Genomic DNA, 18200 nt, shown 5'->3' with positions numbered 1-18200 from the left:
CTTTGGAAAAAACGGATGCCCTTCAGTGTCATGAGAATGAGTAATGGAAATTCCCAAAATTGCTAGGAAAATCGGATGTATTTCAATTTCCTTGCCTACTTTTTTGAAATTGTTTTTTGTGCTTGCAGTCATGCGAAATCAAGGAAGCATGAGGCTTATTCTTAACACCAAGCTGTGGAGTCAGATGGTGATAGAAAGAGCAAACCGGAAGAGTGTTTGCATCACAGCAACAGATCTGGAGGATGGATCCGTCAAAGTTTTCCTAATACAAGTAAGAATAAGAATCCTGTGATTCCTAGACTCTGGGATAAAACCTGAATTGTTGGAAAATACCCAAGTCAAAGATCTGAGATATTCATTGGATAGATAGGTGATGGTGATGATAATGCTACATTGTGTCATCCTAGAAAATTTAAGTTTTCCATTTTAATTGATTTACACTTTGATTTTCAAGGAATTTTTTAAAAAATTATTAGTTGAACCAGAAGATATTTCCTGCATTTTTATCAATATTCTGCAGCATTCCTTTACTATTCCAAGATGTTCCTGAACTTCCTTTTTTGGGGGGCGGGGGGGGGGACAGCGAAGTACTTGCAAAGAGTTACTAATGCCTTCACTTAAGAAGCAATAAGACACATAAATAAGAATACATGTAAAACTTCAGTGACATTTTTATTTGTTTGTAAGTTTTTTATTTTTTATTTTTCTACAAACATATTGTTGTGTTAACAGTGTGGACCGAAATATATTTTATTTTAGTACAAATATAACAATATTCTTCATATTTAATACCGTTGATAATCTTATAAAACGTTAATACACATATTTTGTTGAATTATAATCTTTCATTCTTTGATTGTTCGATATTTCAGTATATTATTTTATGCCAATCTCCATATTCTAAATATCACTCCTTTTACTACAAATAAAATATTAATAATCACATTTGTCGTGTTTAACAGACTTATATAGTTCTGATAACAATACACAGATTTATATTAAATTATAATCTTCCATTGTTTATCCCTTTTCTAATTTTTAATTGTGCCACTATTATATTTTTTTAAAATGTCACCTTTCTAATCACATTTTAACACCAATAAAATATTCATCATACCTATATTTGACACGTTAAATACACGTGTTTTTATTAAAGTCTAATCTTTATTATTTTGTTCCACATTTCTATATTTTTATGCCAACCAAATTCTACATATTCGTACATACCCAGTGATATTTTTAGATGTTTTACTTGTTGCTCAATTTCTATATCATAAAATCGGTCTGTGGAAAACCTGAATAGTGGTAATTAGTATACAAAATACATAAATAAATAACAGACCCTTTTCTTTAAAATAATCGGTTGTGCTAAGAGCTGGTTAACATACCTAAGGATGTTCTACTGTGTTGCTCTAAGTCAGTTTTTCTTAAAAAGTACTCCCTCCAAGGGCCTGCAAAATCAAATTTGTTTGCCAGCCTCTATTGAAAAGTAACACAATATTAGAATCCCATCAAACAATTGTGAGGAGCAGTAGTAGCAGCAAATGCATCAATTTTAATTTTTAATAGTCATCCATACAAGCTAAAGCTCTTTTGGGGGAGGTCTCCTCTATAATGTTTAAAGTGGGAAGGAGTCTTGAGAGAAAAAGAGTTTAAGAAACACTGCTCTAAGTCATCCAGAAAAAACTGTTTTTTGAGTACAGGTGTATGTTAAAAATAAAGTTTTTGAGTTTGAGTTCTATTTATATTTATAAAGTAAAATGGAGCAAATAGCACAAAATAGGTATTTTGTTTGACAGGTCAAAGTCAAGGACAGCTGATGGACATGCGTATGTCTCAACTTTATGGCATATTTCTCTGTAAAAATGATGGTATTGAACATATACTTCCCTTTGATCTTGTAAAGCATTATAAGTTTGCTACTTAAAAATCTCTGAATCACTCAGTCACTTTCTCTTCTTGCTAGATGGTTCTTAACTTTTTTTATTTATTTTCTTGTTGCTTGTTCTGACAGTGGTGGGATTCAAATAATTTAACAACCGGTTCTCTGCCCTAATGACCAGTTGGGTAGGCATGGCTCAGTGGTCATGTGACTGGGTGGGTGTGGCCAACTCAACATCACTCACATCAATGGAAGCTTCGCATCAGCTGTTACAATGTAATAAGGGTTAACCGGAGGCAGTTTCTGTAAACAGGGCAATAGAGATTAGGCTACAAACAACACCAGAATGTTTCCTTCTTGCCTTCCTTTGTAGGGATTAGCCCTGTAAAGTGGAAAAAAACAAAGGAGATTTCTTCCATCAACCTGTTCTCCAAACTGCTTAGAAAGTTAACAACTGGTTCTCCCAAATAGGTGCGAACTGGCTGAATCCCACTACTGCTTGTTTACCTTTTCATTGGTGCTCTGTAATACAACACCTCATGGATCCATGCTTTCTGTCTCTCTATCACATAGGCCAGCACAAAGGACATTGAATCCCTCTATGCAGCCATCCATCACCGTCTTGTTGCTCAGAGAAACTTTACAAAGCAGGAATCTGGTGTAAATCAAATGGAATACAAGCTAGATGTTCAGCCAATATCTTGTGACAGCGATGATGAAGAGAATGAAAAAAAATCTCCAGGGAGCAACAATAGATCAGGTAAAAAAAAAAAAAAAGCTTTCATGAGGTTGACATCAACTCTGGTTCATGCAAATTATAATTCAATATTTACTTTCCCAGAATAGAGCGGGCTAAGTTCACTGCAGGAAGAATTGGGGAAAATATTTCTGCTGCTGCAAAGTTTGCAAATCTGGCTGGATAATATAATGTTTAAGGAGGAGAAAGTGCATGTTTCAAAGGTTAAAAACTCACACATCTAAAACATGAGGCAGAGTAAAATTGGAAAAGGAATTGTTTTGTGATTGTCTGCGTATACACATACCTATAGAGAGACAGATAAACCACAAGAAAAAGACAGGCGGGAAGGGAATTAATATTCCAGATTTAGTAACTGGACAGAATAGGAACTTCTTAACATTGAGCAAAGCAGTTGGACAGGTTTGCTCTGGTATCTCCAAGCTGATAGGCAAACAATTTTGATGTCAACATTCAGCACAGTAATTTGCAAATAATCTCACTATAGTTTGGAGAGAGGTTCTTCTGATTCTTTCTCCACCTCCAGAAACAGTTAAGGGTTTACCTTCCAAACTCCAGGGTCTTCCACAGGGGTCAGCAGCTTCATCTCTCATACCTTCTGCAGCACTTGTCCATAACTATGTGAGCATTATTCTCACTTCTTCCCCACTACCGTGTAATCTGTTCCCTCCAGCTAGTCCATAGGGAATATAAGGGAGCAAAGCAATGGTAGCTAGCTAGGTCATTGCAACCATTTTGGAGTCTTTTGCATAAGAAGAAAAATGGAAAAGTACTCTTCCTCCAACCAGTTGCTGAGCAAGGCAAGGGGATGGCAACCACATTGTCTAAGAAAGTCCAACTCCCAGAATTCCTGAGTCAGCCGTGCTAGGACAGTTGGGAACATAGTGGGAACATACCATCATAAAGGGATGTGGTGGTTCAGTGACTAAGACTCTGAGCTTGTCGATCAGAAAGGTCAGCAATTCGACAGTTCGACTCCCTAGCACCGTGTAACGGAGTAAGCTCCCATTACTTGTCCCAGCTTCTGCCAACCTAGCAGTTCGAAAGCATGTAAAAAATGCAAGTACAAAAATAGGGACCACCTTTGGTGGGAAGGTAACAGCGTTCTGTGTACCTTCGGTGTTTAGTCATGCCAGACACATGACCACGAAGACGTCTTTGGACAGTGCTTTGAAACATGACTCTTCGGCTTTGAAACATGAGGCAGAGTAAAATTGGAAAAGGAATTGTTTTGTGATTGTCTGCATATACACATACTTATAGACAGATAAACATACACACATACATACAGTTTTTACGGCTTTGAAACAGAGATGGGCACCGCCCCCTAGAGTTGGGAACAACTTACCAACGTAGAACATTGAGTAATAGGGCTAGAAGAGACCTTAGGAGTTCCTTAGGAGGAACTCTAAAGAAACAGAAGATAGGATGAAGGGGAAGTTTCCTTTCAGAGAAAAGAACTTTAAACTCTTTTCACAATATTTTTCTGGAGCCATAGCTCACACAAGAATTCCACTTTTGAAAACCTAGGCTAGCCCCTCAGTATTGATTAGACATGAGCATGTACCCATGCAAATGAAAATGTCTCATTAAGCCTTAAAGTATCTGTTGGTGTTCTCCTATCTCTAGAAATTGGATTGATGAGCATCTATGATAGTCACTTGCTTTAACACCTGGCTTTTAGCCCCCACTATGTACAGCTGCTGTACCTGTAAACAGATATAAATATTACAAAATGGCATAGCATCTCCAAGGATCCCTTTGTAAAAGAAACCTGACTTGGATATGTGCTAAATCCTGGAATTTCTTACCATTCAATAATTAAGTTGTGTATAACATTACTTCAAATTCTTTAAATGCTTTTGGCAAAATAATTTAGATTACATTACCAGTAATATTTAGATTATTAATCCCTGTTAAACCAGGACTTTTATAAGAGATTCCATAACTTCAGTATCTGCTTTTTGCTTTCATGCACCATACTCCAAAGTTTGCTTTTTTAAAAATCTGGTTAATAACTTTTTAATTATCCTGAATTTAAGGTCATTTCTATTAGAATCCATTATGCACTTATGGTTATATCGATCTGTTCTAGGCATTGAGTATTGCCTGCTATAAATAGTTTCTTATGGATAGCAAAATTGCTGAGATATAAACAATTGACTGCTCACTGGATATTATTTAACAAAAATGGAGGAGAAAAGATTATGATAGGAAATTGCATGGCTGCAAAGGACAGAGAGAAGCCCAGATTATTGTACCAAGTCATCCATCACAAAGACAGAAAGGAAAACAAAACATAAGAAGGGTGAATATTATTTTATTTTTATTATTTTATTATGTAGGCTGCTGGGGGTTTGCACAGGTTTGGGCGATCCTCTAGCTAGGATTCTGCCCAGTTTCGTGAACCCCCTAATGCCACCCCTGGCTGGCCCCTCCCACCCCACCATGCCCCTCCCTCCCGCCCCACCCCTCCCAGGAGTCTCCACGTGGCCCGTTCATCATTCCAGGTAAGTGCATGGCCTGCGCGGAGGCTCGAGGAGGGGGAAAAACAGGCCTACTGGAAGCCCAGAAATGGGCCTGTTTCCAGCCTCCAGGGGGCCTCCGGAGCCCGGGGGAAGCAGTTTTTACCCTCCTGGAGGATTGAGGAAACCCTCCAGAGCCTGGGGAGGGCAAAAAATGGACCTACCGGAAGTTCCCAAAGTCCAGAAACGGACCTGTTTCCGGTCTCTGGGGGGGGCCCTCTGAGCCCAGGGGAAGCAATTTTTTCCAAGTCCCGGAGCCTCAAAGAAAGCCTCCGGAGCCTGGGGAGGGTGAAAAACACCCCCCCCCTGCCATGGTGCAGGAGGCTGACTAGGCCACACCCACCATGGCCACCCCCACCCAGCAACAGGGCAACGAACCCATTGCTGCAATTTTTGAAGCCCAGCCTTGGCGATATTATTGAATCATTGTAGTTGGTGAAATTGCGTTGTGGCTTCCTGTTATCTTCAATAAATCCTTTCTAGCTATAGTTCCTTAACTTCTTATGAACCTTCCCAAATGGGGTGAAGCCTAACATTCAGAGCACTTATAAGGAGAATTTATACTGTGGTTTCAATTAAACTTTGCTCCAAAATCCAGCCCTCTGCGGTGTAATACCTTCTTACAAGTGCTTACAGGGAAGGTGTCTTGTAGACAACGTGGCCATCAATCAACCTGCCACACTAAATCCATTGTGCAATTTCATGGCTTAATTCATGATTATGCAATGTCTTTTATAAGTGTATAAAGAATAGGGAAACTGAGGGAAATACTTAGGTTGTGGTGCTTGAAGGAAGTACTTGAAAAAACACCTATGTTAAAATATTCCCCCCAGTTTTTCTAGCAGAATGAGCAATTCCACAGAGTAATGCAATTAAACCTCCTCCTTCCTTGCCACAAGATACATTAGTACTGTGTCTTCCCTGATCTGATACTCTGGATTTAGTGGACCCAAACAGAAAGCTTAAACAATGAGAAGAGCATCAAAAGAGCAGTGTTGAAAAGCACTGCAAAAGGATATGGATAGAATAATAGTATTATTAATAGCATTAATTAATAATAACAATTACATGAGCCACGGTGGCACAGTGGTTAGAGTACCGTACTGCTGGCTACTTCAGCTGCCTGCCGGCTGCCTGCCATTTGGCAGTTCAAATCTCACCAGGCTCAAGGTTGACTCAGCCTTCCGTCCCTCCGAGGTGGATAAAATGAGGACCCAGATTTCAATTTGAATTCAATTTCAATTTATTTGTGCTTCTAGACCGCCCCCTCTCCCAGAAGGGACTCGGGGCGGTGTACAGTCCATAGAGAATATCACAAAAATACAATAAAAAATTAAATATGTACAGTTTGGAGGAGGTTAAAATGCAATTAAAAGAACTGTACAAAGCTAAATAAATATAATTTTTTTTTAAATCCCTAAAACAGACACAACAGATTAAAAAACCCTAAAATAACCAGATAATAATACATTTGCCAGGAGGGACAGTTGTAATTATGCCAGGCCTGCTAATCGGAACAGGTGAGTCTTCAATTTTTGCCGGAAGGAGCGGAGGTCAGAAGTGGTTCTAATGTCGGGGGGGAGGTCATTCCAGAGGGTTGGGCCCATCACAGAGAAGACCCTACTCCTTGGTGTCGCCCATTGGCATTGCCTAGTGGACAGCACCAGGAGAAGTCCCTCCCTGTGTGAGCGAATTGGCCGCAGGGATGTATGTGGGAGGATGCGATCCCGCAAGTAACTAGGTCCCGTGCCATGGAGCGCTTTAAAGATGGTAATCAGCACCTTGAAACGCACCCGAAAAACCACAGGTAGCCAGTGCAGCTCGCGCAGGAGAGGTGTTACGTGGGAGTACCTCGTACTCCCCATCACAGCCCGCGCGGCTGCGTTCTGAACCAACTGCAGTCTCCGGGCGCGTCCCAAGGGCAGCCCCATGTAGAGAGCGTTGCAGTAATCCAGGCGGGACGTCACCAGCGCATGAGTGACCGTGCGTAGGGCATCCCGGTCCAGTAGGGGGCGCAATTGGCGCACCAGGTGAACCTGGTGGAACGCCCCCCTTGCCACGGCTGCCACATGGTCATCCATTGACAGCCGGGCATCAAGGAGGACGCCCAAATTGCGCGCCCGTTCCACAGGGGGCAATTGTTCGCCCCCTATGGCCAGCGATTTGGGGGGCAATAGGCTGAATCTGTAAACCACTTAGAGAGGGCTGTAAAGCACTGTAAAGCGGTATATACGTCTTAAGTTCTATTGCTATTGGCATTGATGAAATCACCATCAGTCAATTGAAAATGGTAGCTTTACTTGGAAAGAGCTGACATCCCCTAACAATACGTTTAATGCCATCAAATAACAGCCTATCCCAAGTCCTTGGAAAGAACTTGATAAGTGGTTAAAAAACCCAAATCCCATCTAAACACCTGGCTGACTATGTGACTAATAACAACAGAGTAAAATCAATATAACTATGATCCAGATGGTAAGATGATGATGATCTATCATTTCCAAATTCTCTGACTCTCAAGTGGACATGTAGAACGATATCATTTGATTGTCACTCTCTCTTCAGTTTTCTCAAATTTCCTTTCCTCTCTGTGTCCTTCTCTGAAACTGTTCCAGACGTTTGAATCTTTAAGGTATGTTGCAGTGGTGAAATTCATTTTTTTTTACTACCGGTTCTATGGATGTAGCTTGGTGGGCATGGCTTGGTGGGCATGGCAGGGGAAGGATACTGCAAAATCTCTATTCCCAACCCACTCTGGGGCCAGTCAGAGGTGGCATTTGCCGGTTTTCTGAACTACTTGAAATTTCTGCTACTGGTTCTCCAGATCCTGTCAGAACCTGTTGGATTTCACCCCTGGTATGTTGGCACCCAGAACCTGAGGTAGGATTTGACCAAAGCAGAATAAAATGTATCAAGTAGTGCATTATGGTGATATAATCTAACTACATTTGCCTTGTTTGCAGCCACAGTGCTGCTGACAACATTCATCTTATAATGAACTACAATTCCAGGATTTTTTTTTAACAAGTACTGTTGCCAATCCACATACCCCTCCTTCTACATGTACATTTGATTTCTGTCTGTCAAATTTCTTTCTATTGTTCACGACCCATTTTGCAAACCTACCACAAATTTTGAATTTCACTTCTGTCTTCTGGAGTATTAGCTATCCCACCAATTTTATGACATCTGCAAGTTTGATATTCGTTCTCCTCCTCATCCAAATAATCACCACAAATCTTACCTCATTTGTATTTAATTTGCACCTTCGTTTTACAACTGTTCTATGTCAACACAAAAGCTGAAGTCACTGCAAATGTCCTCCCATATAAGTGTGTATTGCGTTACAACCTTCACTATCTTGGCATGTTGTAATTTTTTCCTCCATTTGTGCTGAGTGTAATGCAACTGAACTTTGTGTCCGTTTGTTTTACTTTGTGAAATGCTGCACAAATGAGATAAAAGGAATTGTGTTCCAGTGCTAAAGTTTAACTTCCTTTTCATTCTCTGTGCATGCACATCTGATTCATTTGGGTCTGATCGGGTTGGAGACAATCTTCTGGAAAGTTCTTTGGCATCAGCCTCATTGAAACATTTGGGAGCTGCTCAAGAACAAAAAAGCTTTCATTTAATAAAGACCTTTGTCCTCTCTTTTTGAGTTTTCTAACAGCATTCTAGAAATATATATAATATATAATGTTTGTGCAATAGGACAGGCAGCGTTTTTTAATGAATTTTCTGTCATAAACATCCTTTGTCTTAAATATATGTGAAACCGTAAACCTTTCATATTGGGGAGGAGAACATCTATGCAAACAACCAATTGTTTTAAACAATATTTATTAAACTACTAAATAAATGAGAGTTTATTTATTAAACTGTCTTATTAATTGTAATGGTCTTAGGCTTCAGTCCTAATAGACTGGAATAAGAGACCCACTCATTCATTTGAAAAGAAGTCCAATCATGCTGGTGGAGAGCTGGTTGGCTGGCTGGAATGTGTCCCAGTTGTATATATCTAAATATAAATTTCTGCTCCTCCCCCCCTGCCCCCGAAAAATAGTGTGTGAAGGGTTGAGATATTCTGAACCAATATTCTTGAATTTAAATCTGAGAGGTTTTACGAAATCAAATAGAACAAGGTGGCTACTTTGGGGAGTTGGCATTACACTTAGCAGCATTGAAAAAGAAGGCCATTCTGAGGTTATTTGGAGCAGAAACTAGTGTTCTGGTCTTCGTTGTTTAACTATCCAATTTAAAGCATTTAAGTCCACATGCCGTTCCACCTGCTATTGATGTCATTTTCAAAGGAAAACAAGAGGCAATTTGCAGATTTTGGAACACTTCTAAATATTTATGTCCAGGGGTGGGCTTCAAAAATTGCAGCAACGGGTTCGCAGCCCCGTTGTTGGGTGTGCATGGTTATGGTGGGCGTGGCCTAGTTGGCCTCCTACACCACGGAGGGGGGGGGGAGCAATGTTCACCCTTCCCAGCCTCCAGAGACTTATTTGGAGCCTCCAGGAGGGCAAAAACTGCTTCCCCTAGGCTCCGGAGGTCCTCCAGAGGCCGGAAATAAGCCCATTTCTGGACTTCCGGAACCTCCAATAGGCCTGTCTTCTGAGCCTCCCAGAGCCTCCGTGCAGGCCCTGCAGGTACCTGGCATCATGAATGGGCCGCGCGGAGACTCCTAGGAGGGGTGGGGTAGGAGGGGCCAGCCAGGGGTGGAATTTGCAGGTTTGCCGAACTGGGCAGAATCCTAGCTAGAAGATCGCCCAAACCCGTGCGAACCCCCAGAGCCCACCCCTGTTTATGTCCTATGGATTTATTTTTAGGAGTAAGTTGTATTCACCGTGACAGAATTTACTTCAACCTAAACATGAAGATAATTGTTCTGGCACTGTTGTGTCAGTAAGCATGGAGAATTGGGCTTTAGATTTTCAAACTGTAGAGACAGATTGATCTTTCCCAGATTGATGCCCTTTAGAAACATTGGACTAAAGCCTGCATTATTCCCAAACGATTGTAGAAAAATATGAGAGCTATAATCCAACTATGATTCTGTGGGGATATCAGATTGGGGAAGTTACTCTTCTCTTTAATCAATGTCTACTTCAATCAGTGTTCATACCGAACCATTCCTCTGAAACGTCTGTATGACTTTGCAAAGGAGCATAATAAAAAGGCTCAAGTCTGTTTATCGAGTTGAATGCAATATCCAATCTGTGCGCTGATTTGCAAGTTAAACAATCCGTTGACAAACAAAAGGCCCTTGACCCAGATTTAGTTAAAAGAGATAAGGGTTACTGGGCAATGATTGCTAAGCTTACAGCCCTTGGGAATCTTCAACCCTGTGGTGCAACTTCTTTTCAGTTGATGGGCTTCATAAGTATGTGCGCATGGGTATTCATGCACACATAAGCACCCACATTTGCAATTGGTGATCAAGATAAAAAAAATGGAATAGTAGAAAATCTGTGGATTACTTGAAGTCTATCAGCTAAACTCTTCTTTCATTTGTCTCCAGGATATTGCTGATATTATGCTAGCCCCATCTCTTATGAAGGAGTCTTGGCAGAACTGCTGATAGTTTCTGCTTCATTTTATTTATTTTGACTTGGTTCACTTCATTCCAGGGGTGAAATCTAGCAGGTTTTGACAGGTACTGTAGAACTGGTAGTGGAAGGTTTGAGTAGTTCGGAGAACTGGTAGCGGAAATTTTGAATAGTTCGGAGAACTGACAAATGCCACCTCTGTCTGGCCCCAGAGTGGGGTGAGAATGGAGATTTTGCAGTATCCTTCCCCTGCCATAGCCACCAAGCCACCACGCCCACCAAGCCATGCCCACAGAACCGGAAGTAAAAAAAAAAAAAAGAATTCCGCCAATGCTTCATTCTATTTATTTCACAGAACATAAAATAACAGGGTTGGATGGAACCTTGGAGGTCTTCTAGTCCAACCATTTCTCAAGTAGGAGACCCCATTCAGAATAAATGGTTGCCCAATCTCCTCTTCAAAACCTCCAGTGATGGACACCCATAACTTCTGGAGACAAATTGTTCTCAGTGTAAGGAAATTTCTCTATATTTCTAGGTTGGAGCTCTCTTTAATCTTCCACCCATTAGTCCTTGTCCTGCCTCTGGGTGTTTTGGTGAATAGACAAATGTTTGACAAATCTTTTTTATTTTTTATTTCCAGAGTTGGAAGTGTCATCTTCCATGTAGTTGATTCTGGATTGACCCCTGAAAGATTTGTAGTTCAGTCTTGCTATTCTTGCTCCCAAACTCATCATTTGCAAAATTATTTCCGGTTATTCTGAATTGTTAATTTATGTAACTGTGAATTTTGCAAGTGGCGTGTGTGACAGGTAGAACTAAGTACAGTAGGTGTTCTTCTCGTCATGCATATTCTCTGCATTTCTTGAATTTCTTGTTTGTTGCACTATTCTGAATGGCACAAAGCCATTGTAGTTTTTCCTTTCTTTTTCAGAAAATTCCACAAGGCAATGACTTTTTATGGATAAAAATTGAAGGAGGGGAGGCATTTGAATGCCATTTTGAGCTCCTAAATTAAAGCCAGGTTATAAATCTAACCGATAAATAATTAGGACACACATGCTTATTTGCCGAATTGACTACATACTCACTTTATATTTTAAAACAAGGATCGGCATGAGATATTGTTTGAGCTCCCTTCTTTCTCAATGTAGTAGTTCTTTATTTTTTAGCAGCCTAGAGTGATCCACTGCTCAGTTAATTATACATTAGTAGTGGCTTTGAAAATAGCCTTACATTTTATTCTAGATCATGATATTGATGCTGGCTGTTCATCAGCTGATTTGATTGATCAGAACTTAGAGGATTTCGCCTAAAACAGCTCCCATTGTAATCGATGTGCCTGATTGTTACACCAAAAAAGGAAGGGCCACACAACATCCTGCAGACTAGCTGATTTATTGTGGCATAAGCTATATCAGACTTGAAGCTAATTTTATCAGATGAGTAGCATGCCATCTTCATGTGATCATCAATTACTTTTTGCCTTAAAATGTATTTATTGTTATAATAAATACTATACATGTGATTTTTAAATGCTAATATATGAATGAACATCTTTGGAAAAACTAGCAGGAGAGCATATTCATAATATCCTCCTTCAATAATTATTTTCTTCCAACTGAAAAGTTTTGAACCACGTCCAGAGATCGATTCAAGAAATGCCCACGTTCCAGAAGGAACTATTTTATACAATAATACAATAGTAGAGTTGGAAGGGACCTTGGAGGTCTTCTAGTCCAACCCCCTGCCTAGGCAGGAAACCCTATACCGTTTCAGACAAATGGCTATCCAACATCTTCTTAAAGACTTCCAGTGTTGGGGCATTCACAACTTCTGGAGGCAAGCTGTTCCACTGATTAATTGTTCTAACTGTCAGGAAGTTTCTCCTCAGTTCTAAGTTGCTTCTCTCCTTGATTAGTTTCCACCCATTGCTTCTTGTTCTACCCTCAGGTGCCTTGGAGAATAGTTTGACTCCCTCTTCTTTGTGGCAACCCCTGAGATATTGGAACACTGCTATCATGTCTCCCCTAGTCCTTCTTTTCATTAAACTAGACATACCCAGTTCCTGCAACCGTTCCTCATATGTTTTAGTCTCCAGTCCCCTAATCATCTTTGTTGCTCTTCTCTGCACTCTTTCTAGAGTCTCCACATCTTTTTTACATCGTAGCAACCAGAACTGAATGCAGTATTCCAAGTGTGGCCTTTGTTATTTTCTTTGTTAAAATTCTTTTGAAGACATCACCATCTTATTTGTTTTATGAAATATACTTATGAGTACAGCATAGGTCATGTGAATGAGCTATGGAGAAGAGAATGTAGACTATAGGCTCTCTTCAGAGGTGGGTTTTACATAATTTTACCACCAGTGCGCCATGCACGGGAAATACGAGAATGCTCATGCACACGCTTACTTCACACACACGCCTTCCACACATGCACTTTGCTTGTGTGCGCGGCTTGCACACATGCACGTGGCTTAGAAAACATGGCTATATAGGACACATAGCACCAAGGGGTGTGTGTCCCGTAGGACTCCATTACCAGTTTGCCTGAACCTGTCCAAACTGGCTGAATAACACTACTGGCTCTTTCCCAAAGGGGCATGAATATAGGCCAACCACATATTCTTTATTGCCACACATCATATCTACCGTAGACAAAGGCAAGATGGCAAACATCAGCTTCACTGTATCATTCAGTGTTAGTCATCCTTGCCTTCCAGCCTTAATTTTTGATTAAGCTCACTTGATTATTATTTTTAATGGTTCACCAAGCATTATTAGACAATGGGAGTCAGAGTGACCCAAATCCAATGCTTTGATTTGAAATATGATCAATTCCTCCCTTCCCCGAAAAAGGAAAAGGGAAGCAATGATAACAGACCACATTAAAAAGTAGTTTACTAGGGTTGGCATAGAATAAGCCCATTCAAATCCCTTCTTGATGAAATGGCAGTTTTATGACTGGCCTTGCTCCACAACTGCCATTTTATAAAAGCACTCAAAATGTGCTCTCAAAGTCTAAACGTGGCCATCAGTTATAAAGGCCTTGAGGCCTTGCTTTATTGAGAAGGACATAACCAATGGTGGGTTTCAAAAATTTTTAGAACCTCTTCTGTAGGTGTGGCCTGCTTTGTGGGAGTGGCTTGCGACTGGGTGGGTGTGGCCAACTTGTAAAATGTGGTGAAACTCACTTAACAATGCTCTTGCTTAGCAACCAAATGTTGTCTCAGAAACTCTGGCATTTGAAGCACGCAAGTCTTAAAGCTGTCACGTTACAAGACCCTTGCACCCCTAACCCTTTAGAAAAAAACAACCCCAGGGGTGTTCAAACTTGAGAGTTTTAACACTTGTGGACTTCAACTCCCAGAATTCCTCCTCTCGCTCTTCATCTTGATGATGTGCGGACGGGCGGGGGGAGGGAGCTGGAATCTGTTCTAAACGGCACTGTAGATTTGTGGAACCTCTTCTATAGAAGAGGTTAGAACTGGCAGGAACCCACCCCTGGACATAACCCACATACCAAGACTGAGCCCACTATTTGTGAACATAAGACTGGGCTAGGCTTTCTGGCTACAGTTAAAATAAACATCCTAGTAGCTGGTGATGTCAGTACCACTAGATCAGGTAGTATAGGAACCGGATGGAATTCAGAAATTCGATCCACAAAAGAGCTGCCAGATGGATTCTCGTTATTTCTGCTGGCAAAGTATTACAGTTTCTGGCAATTAGCAAATTCCCATCAGGCCCATTTTAAACCTTTTGACTGGAAGATCATTCTGGCCAAGTAAGCTAAATCTAATAACAGGGGTGTCAAACTCAAGGCCTGGAGGCCGGCTGCGGCCCACAGGATGCTTAGATTTGGCCCACGGATCTGGAAACAGCAAAGGACTGGCCTGTGGTGCCTCTGCCAGTGAAAATGGAGCTCAGGAGGACTGCACGCAGGTTGCAGGAGGACGTAGCAGCTGAAAATGGAGCTCAGGAGCCCATTTTTGCTGGCAGAGTGCTTGGGCCACCATAGGTACCACTGACACAAGTGATGTCGAATTGGCTATGCCCACCCTGGCCATGCCCACTCCGGCTGCTCAAGGTCAAACACAACCCTAATACAGCCCTCAATGAAATCGAGTTTGACACCCCTGCTATATATTATCATTGCATAGTGTGGGATCTCAGGAGAGAGCTATGCATCTCTTTGAATTTAATACAAACATTTTCAATGAGAATCCATTAACACTATGTATGTAACTTTCATTAAAAAGCAAAGGTTTCATTGAAACAAAGTAAACCATGCTTGACTATATGGAGATGTCCATCTTGACAGCAATATGGAAAATGGATCATATATTTTTATTTCATTGCTAGAAGTTCCCACAGAAAAATCAGTCAGGCATTTAGTTGCAAAACACTTTTCCTAAAAATGTATAAACAATCATCCTTCACTTCATTTAATGCTAGTGATATTCAGAAGTCACATTTTCCTCAAGATAAATATTCAATTGTGCCGTGAACTTGAAAAGAATTGTGGTTGTTTCTCTGCAATTATTATTTATAGCATTATGAGAACAAGCATAGTTTCACCCTTGGCTGGCATGGGTCTCTCCTCAAAATCAGAAAGCTCTATTTCCCTGTTGGATTAAACACATTTTAGTATGTTGTCTTAAGCTTAAACTGAGATCTTACCTATTGTTAGTACAAAACTATTCCAAAAAATGTAGCATGGTGTTGCCTTGTTTCATAGTTATAATTAACTATTATTTGCCTAGGTTAGTACCTTTAACCAGGACATGGTGAATTGATTAAAGCATTCTTAGTTGGATTTTGATAATATACTGCATGGAAAGCAAATTACAAATGCGATGCCTTTAGATCACGGGTGTCAAACTCATGGCGGCACATTGCTGTCACATGACGTTTCACGTTTTCCCTCTTCATGGAGTAGGCGTGGCCTGCCTGTGACACATCCAGCCTACTGGCTGCCAGTTTGACATCCTTGCTTTAGATAAATAACAATAGACAGATGATAGGAAGGTAGGCAGATAGGCAGATAGGCAGATAGATAGATAGATAGATAGATAGATGATAGATAGATAGATAGATAGATAGATAGATAGATAGATAGATAGATAGAAAGATAGATGATAGATAGATAGATAGATAGATAGATAGATAGATGATAGATGATAGATAGATAGATAGATAAGCATATGAACAAACATACTACATTTTGGCTTTGTGTCTTAGTCTGGCACTTGATTGCCATCAATAAAGAACAGAAATGGAATCTCCCAAACTTTTCACAGCTGACCCAGAGATATGGTACATTTGACCTCATTTTGCAATGCTTCTGGGCGCCTCAGGAATTATTTCATTTTTATTTTTTAATCACCAGAATTGAAGCACAGGTTCTATTTCTCATGTACCAGGTTTACGTGGCTAGCCACCAAGTAAGATACCTCTGGAAGATGAATGGTGCAGCACAGGGGTGGGTTCCTGCCAGCATTACTGCCGGTTCGGCGTGCAAAATATTTTCAGTTCAAGTCCTATCTTAGCCATGAAAGCCACCTGGGTGGCTTTGAGCCAATTACTGTCCTCAGCCCAACTCACCTGATAGGGTTGTTGTTGTGGGGAAAATGGATAGAGGAAGGTGTACTGAATATGTTTGTCAAATTGAGTAACTTGTAAAACTAATGAAAGTGGAATACAAATAAATAAATGTTGATGTGCTTAACGCAATTAAGTAACACTTTACAAACACTCTTCCAGAGCATTCTCCGTGGATTCGCAGACAATCTGTGGTCTGTTCCTGACAACTCACTACGTCCCATTAAAGGAACATTAGGGACAACACACCATGTTGGCATGAAGACACTGGAATGAAGACACCACACAGGGTATATGATAAAGGAACAAAGCAGAGAATAGGGGAAAGAAGCACTTTAAAGGTTCCAGACATCAGTACCTGTACGGTAACAGGAATCCAACATTGGTCTCAGTTCTTTTCAAATTATTCAGAAGTAGTAGTTTTCAATTTGGGGATGAACAGCTTTAAGGACGGTTTTAAAGAAAACAATAATTCTGAGCCATGATGGTATTCATCCTTTACTAATGATTGCTCCATCTACTTAGAGCAGTAATTATTTACAAAGCTTGTGTATATGTATGTGTGTGTACAAAAGAAGAGACAGACATTGCAATCTCCGGAACTTAAAATATATTACCCACTTGGCTTTTGTTAGCCTCTGTAACATTGTCAGAGTGAAAAAACTACCATTGAAGAGATATTTGCCTTTATACATCATTGAGCAATTTGGCCATTGCATGTGTGATAGGCCCATCCACCCGCCTCCCACCTGTTATTAGCTCTGTCGTTTTTACTTCAGACATGTTAATTGAAGGAGACTTAGCTCCTGTTGCTTCCTTCCCTATTGAGCACAGCTTGAGCTACTCGATAGGGGAGGAAGGAGCTAAGCCTCCATCGATTAACATGTCTGATGTAAAAACGACACCCAGAACTCGTATTTTTAGGTTAGTTCTCAATGTGTGTGTACAGTATAAAATGTTAATCTATTTTAGGTCTATTATTAAATTTGAATTAATCTTCAAAGCTTAATGTTGTAAGCTGATATTTGCATCTCCCCAGCTCTACGCAATATATGGCAGACTTGAACATAAACAACAATTTTCCAGGCAGATAGGTAATACAAGCTTTCCCAGACCTGCTGTTTGCATGCGAGTTTGATTCATAAATGCAAACAACTCCACCCCCCACCCCCCAAAAAAGCAGATTTTTATGTCATCCCAGGAAAATTACACCAAGGCTCATCACTTCATTGCTATTCTTTCCGCTAGAACTTTGCACTGATCTGGGATTAGCACATTTCTTTCAATCGCCACCGCATTGTCTGGCTGCAAAGTTAGCATTTCTTCTGGAATGATGGTTAGACAGTTTCTCATTGGCAGTGGCTGATTTTTTTTTATGTCTGGGAGATTAGCTGGCTGGAGGGAATGCTGGATAGTTGGGGAAGAGCTCTCAGGAAGGAAAAGCATGAGATGATTTCAAGAGGATTTGGGAACTAAAGCCAGCGGCTGCATAGAAGTAGGGATGTAGGCAAAGACTGGATTGGTGGGGTTTTTATATATTTTTGGTGCCTTCAAGTCATTGTCGACACCTGACAACTGTCTGGATTAATCCCTGTAGTTTTCTTGGCAAGAATTCAGAACTGGTTTGTCTCCTTCTTACTTTACTTTACTTTTATTTAGATTTTTATACCACTCCCTCTCCCCAAAGGGACTCGGGGCGGTGTACAGTCAAAAAAAAACACATCAATAAATAGAAAATACAAACACAAAGAGGAGGCAATAAGAAACTGTACATATCTGAAGTAAAGTAGTTAAAAGCAATATTTAAATACCCTAAAAAATACCCAATTAAAATATCTGCCGTCAATGGAGATTCTTAGTCATCCAGATCATGGTTGT

The 18200-nt window shown here is 40.5% G+C and overlaps 1 protein-coding gene across 2 annotated transcripts in view; it reads left to right on the top strand.

Annotated features, from left to right (window-relative positions):
* Positions 1-17952, top strand: part of RANBP3L (RAN binding protein 3 like) — a 59219-nt gene extending 41267 nt beyond the window's left edge. For both annotated transcript variants that reach the window (XM_081944396.1, XM_081944395.1), the window contains 3 exons: positions 129-271; positions 2456-2642; positions 16485-17952. In XM_081944396.1, coding sequence (XP_081800522.1) covers positions 129-271; positions 2456-2642; positions 16485-16528 — 374 coding nt within the window. In that variant the 3' untranslated portion in view covers positions 16529-17952. The remainder of the gene's footprint in view (positions 1-128; positions 272-2455; positions 2643-16484) is intronic.
* Positions 17953-18200: the final 248 nt, after the last annotated feature.

Source organism: Natrix helvetica (genome assembly GCF_964273705.1).
Source record: "Natrix helvetica genome assembly, chromosome: 2".
NCBI classification, from domain to species: Eukaryota; Metazoa; Chordata; class Lepidosauria; order Squamata; family Natricidae; genus Natrix; species Natrix helvetica.
This window is presented reverse-complemented; position numbering and strand designations above follow the sequence as displayed.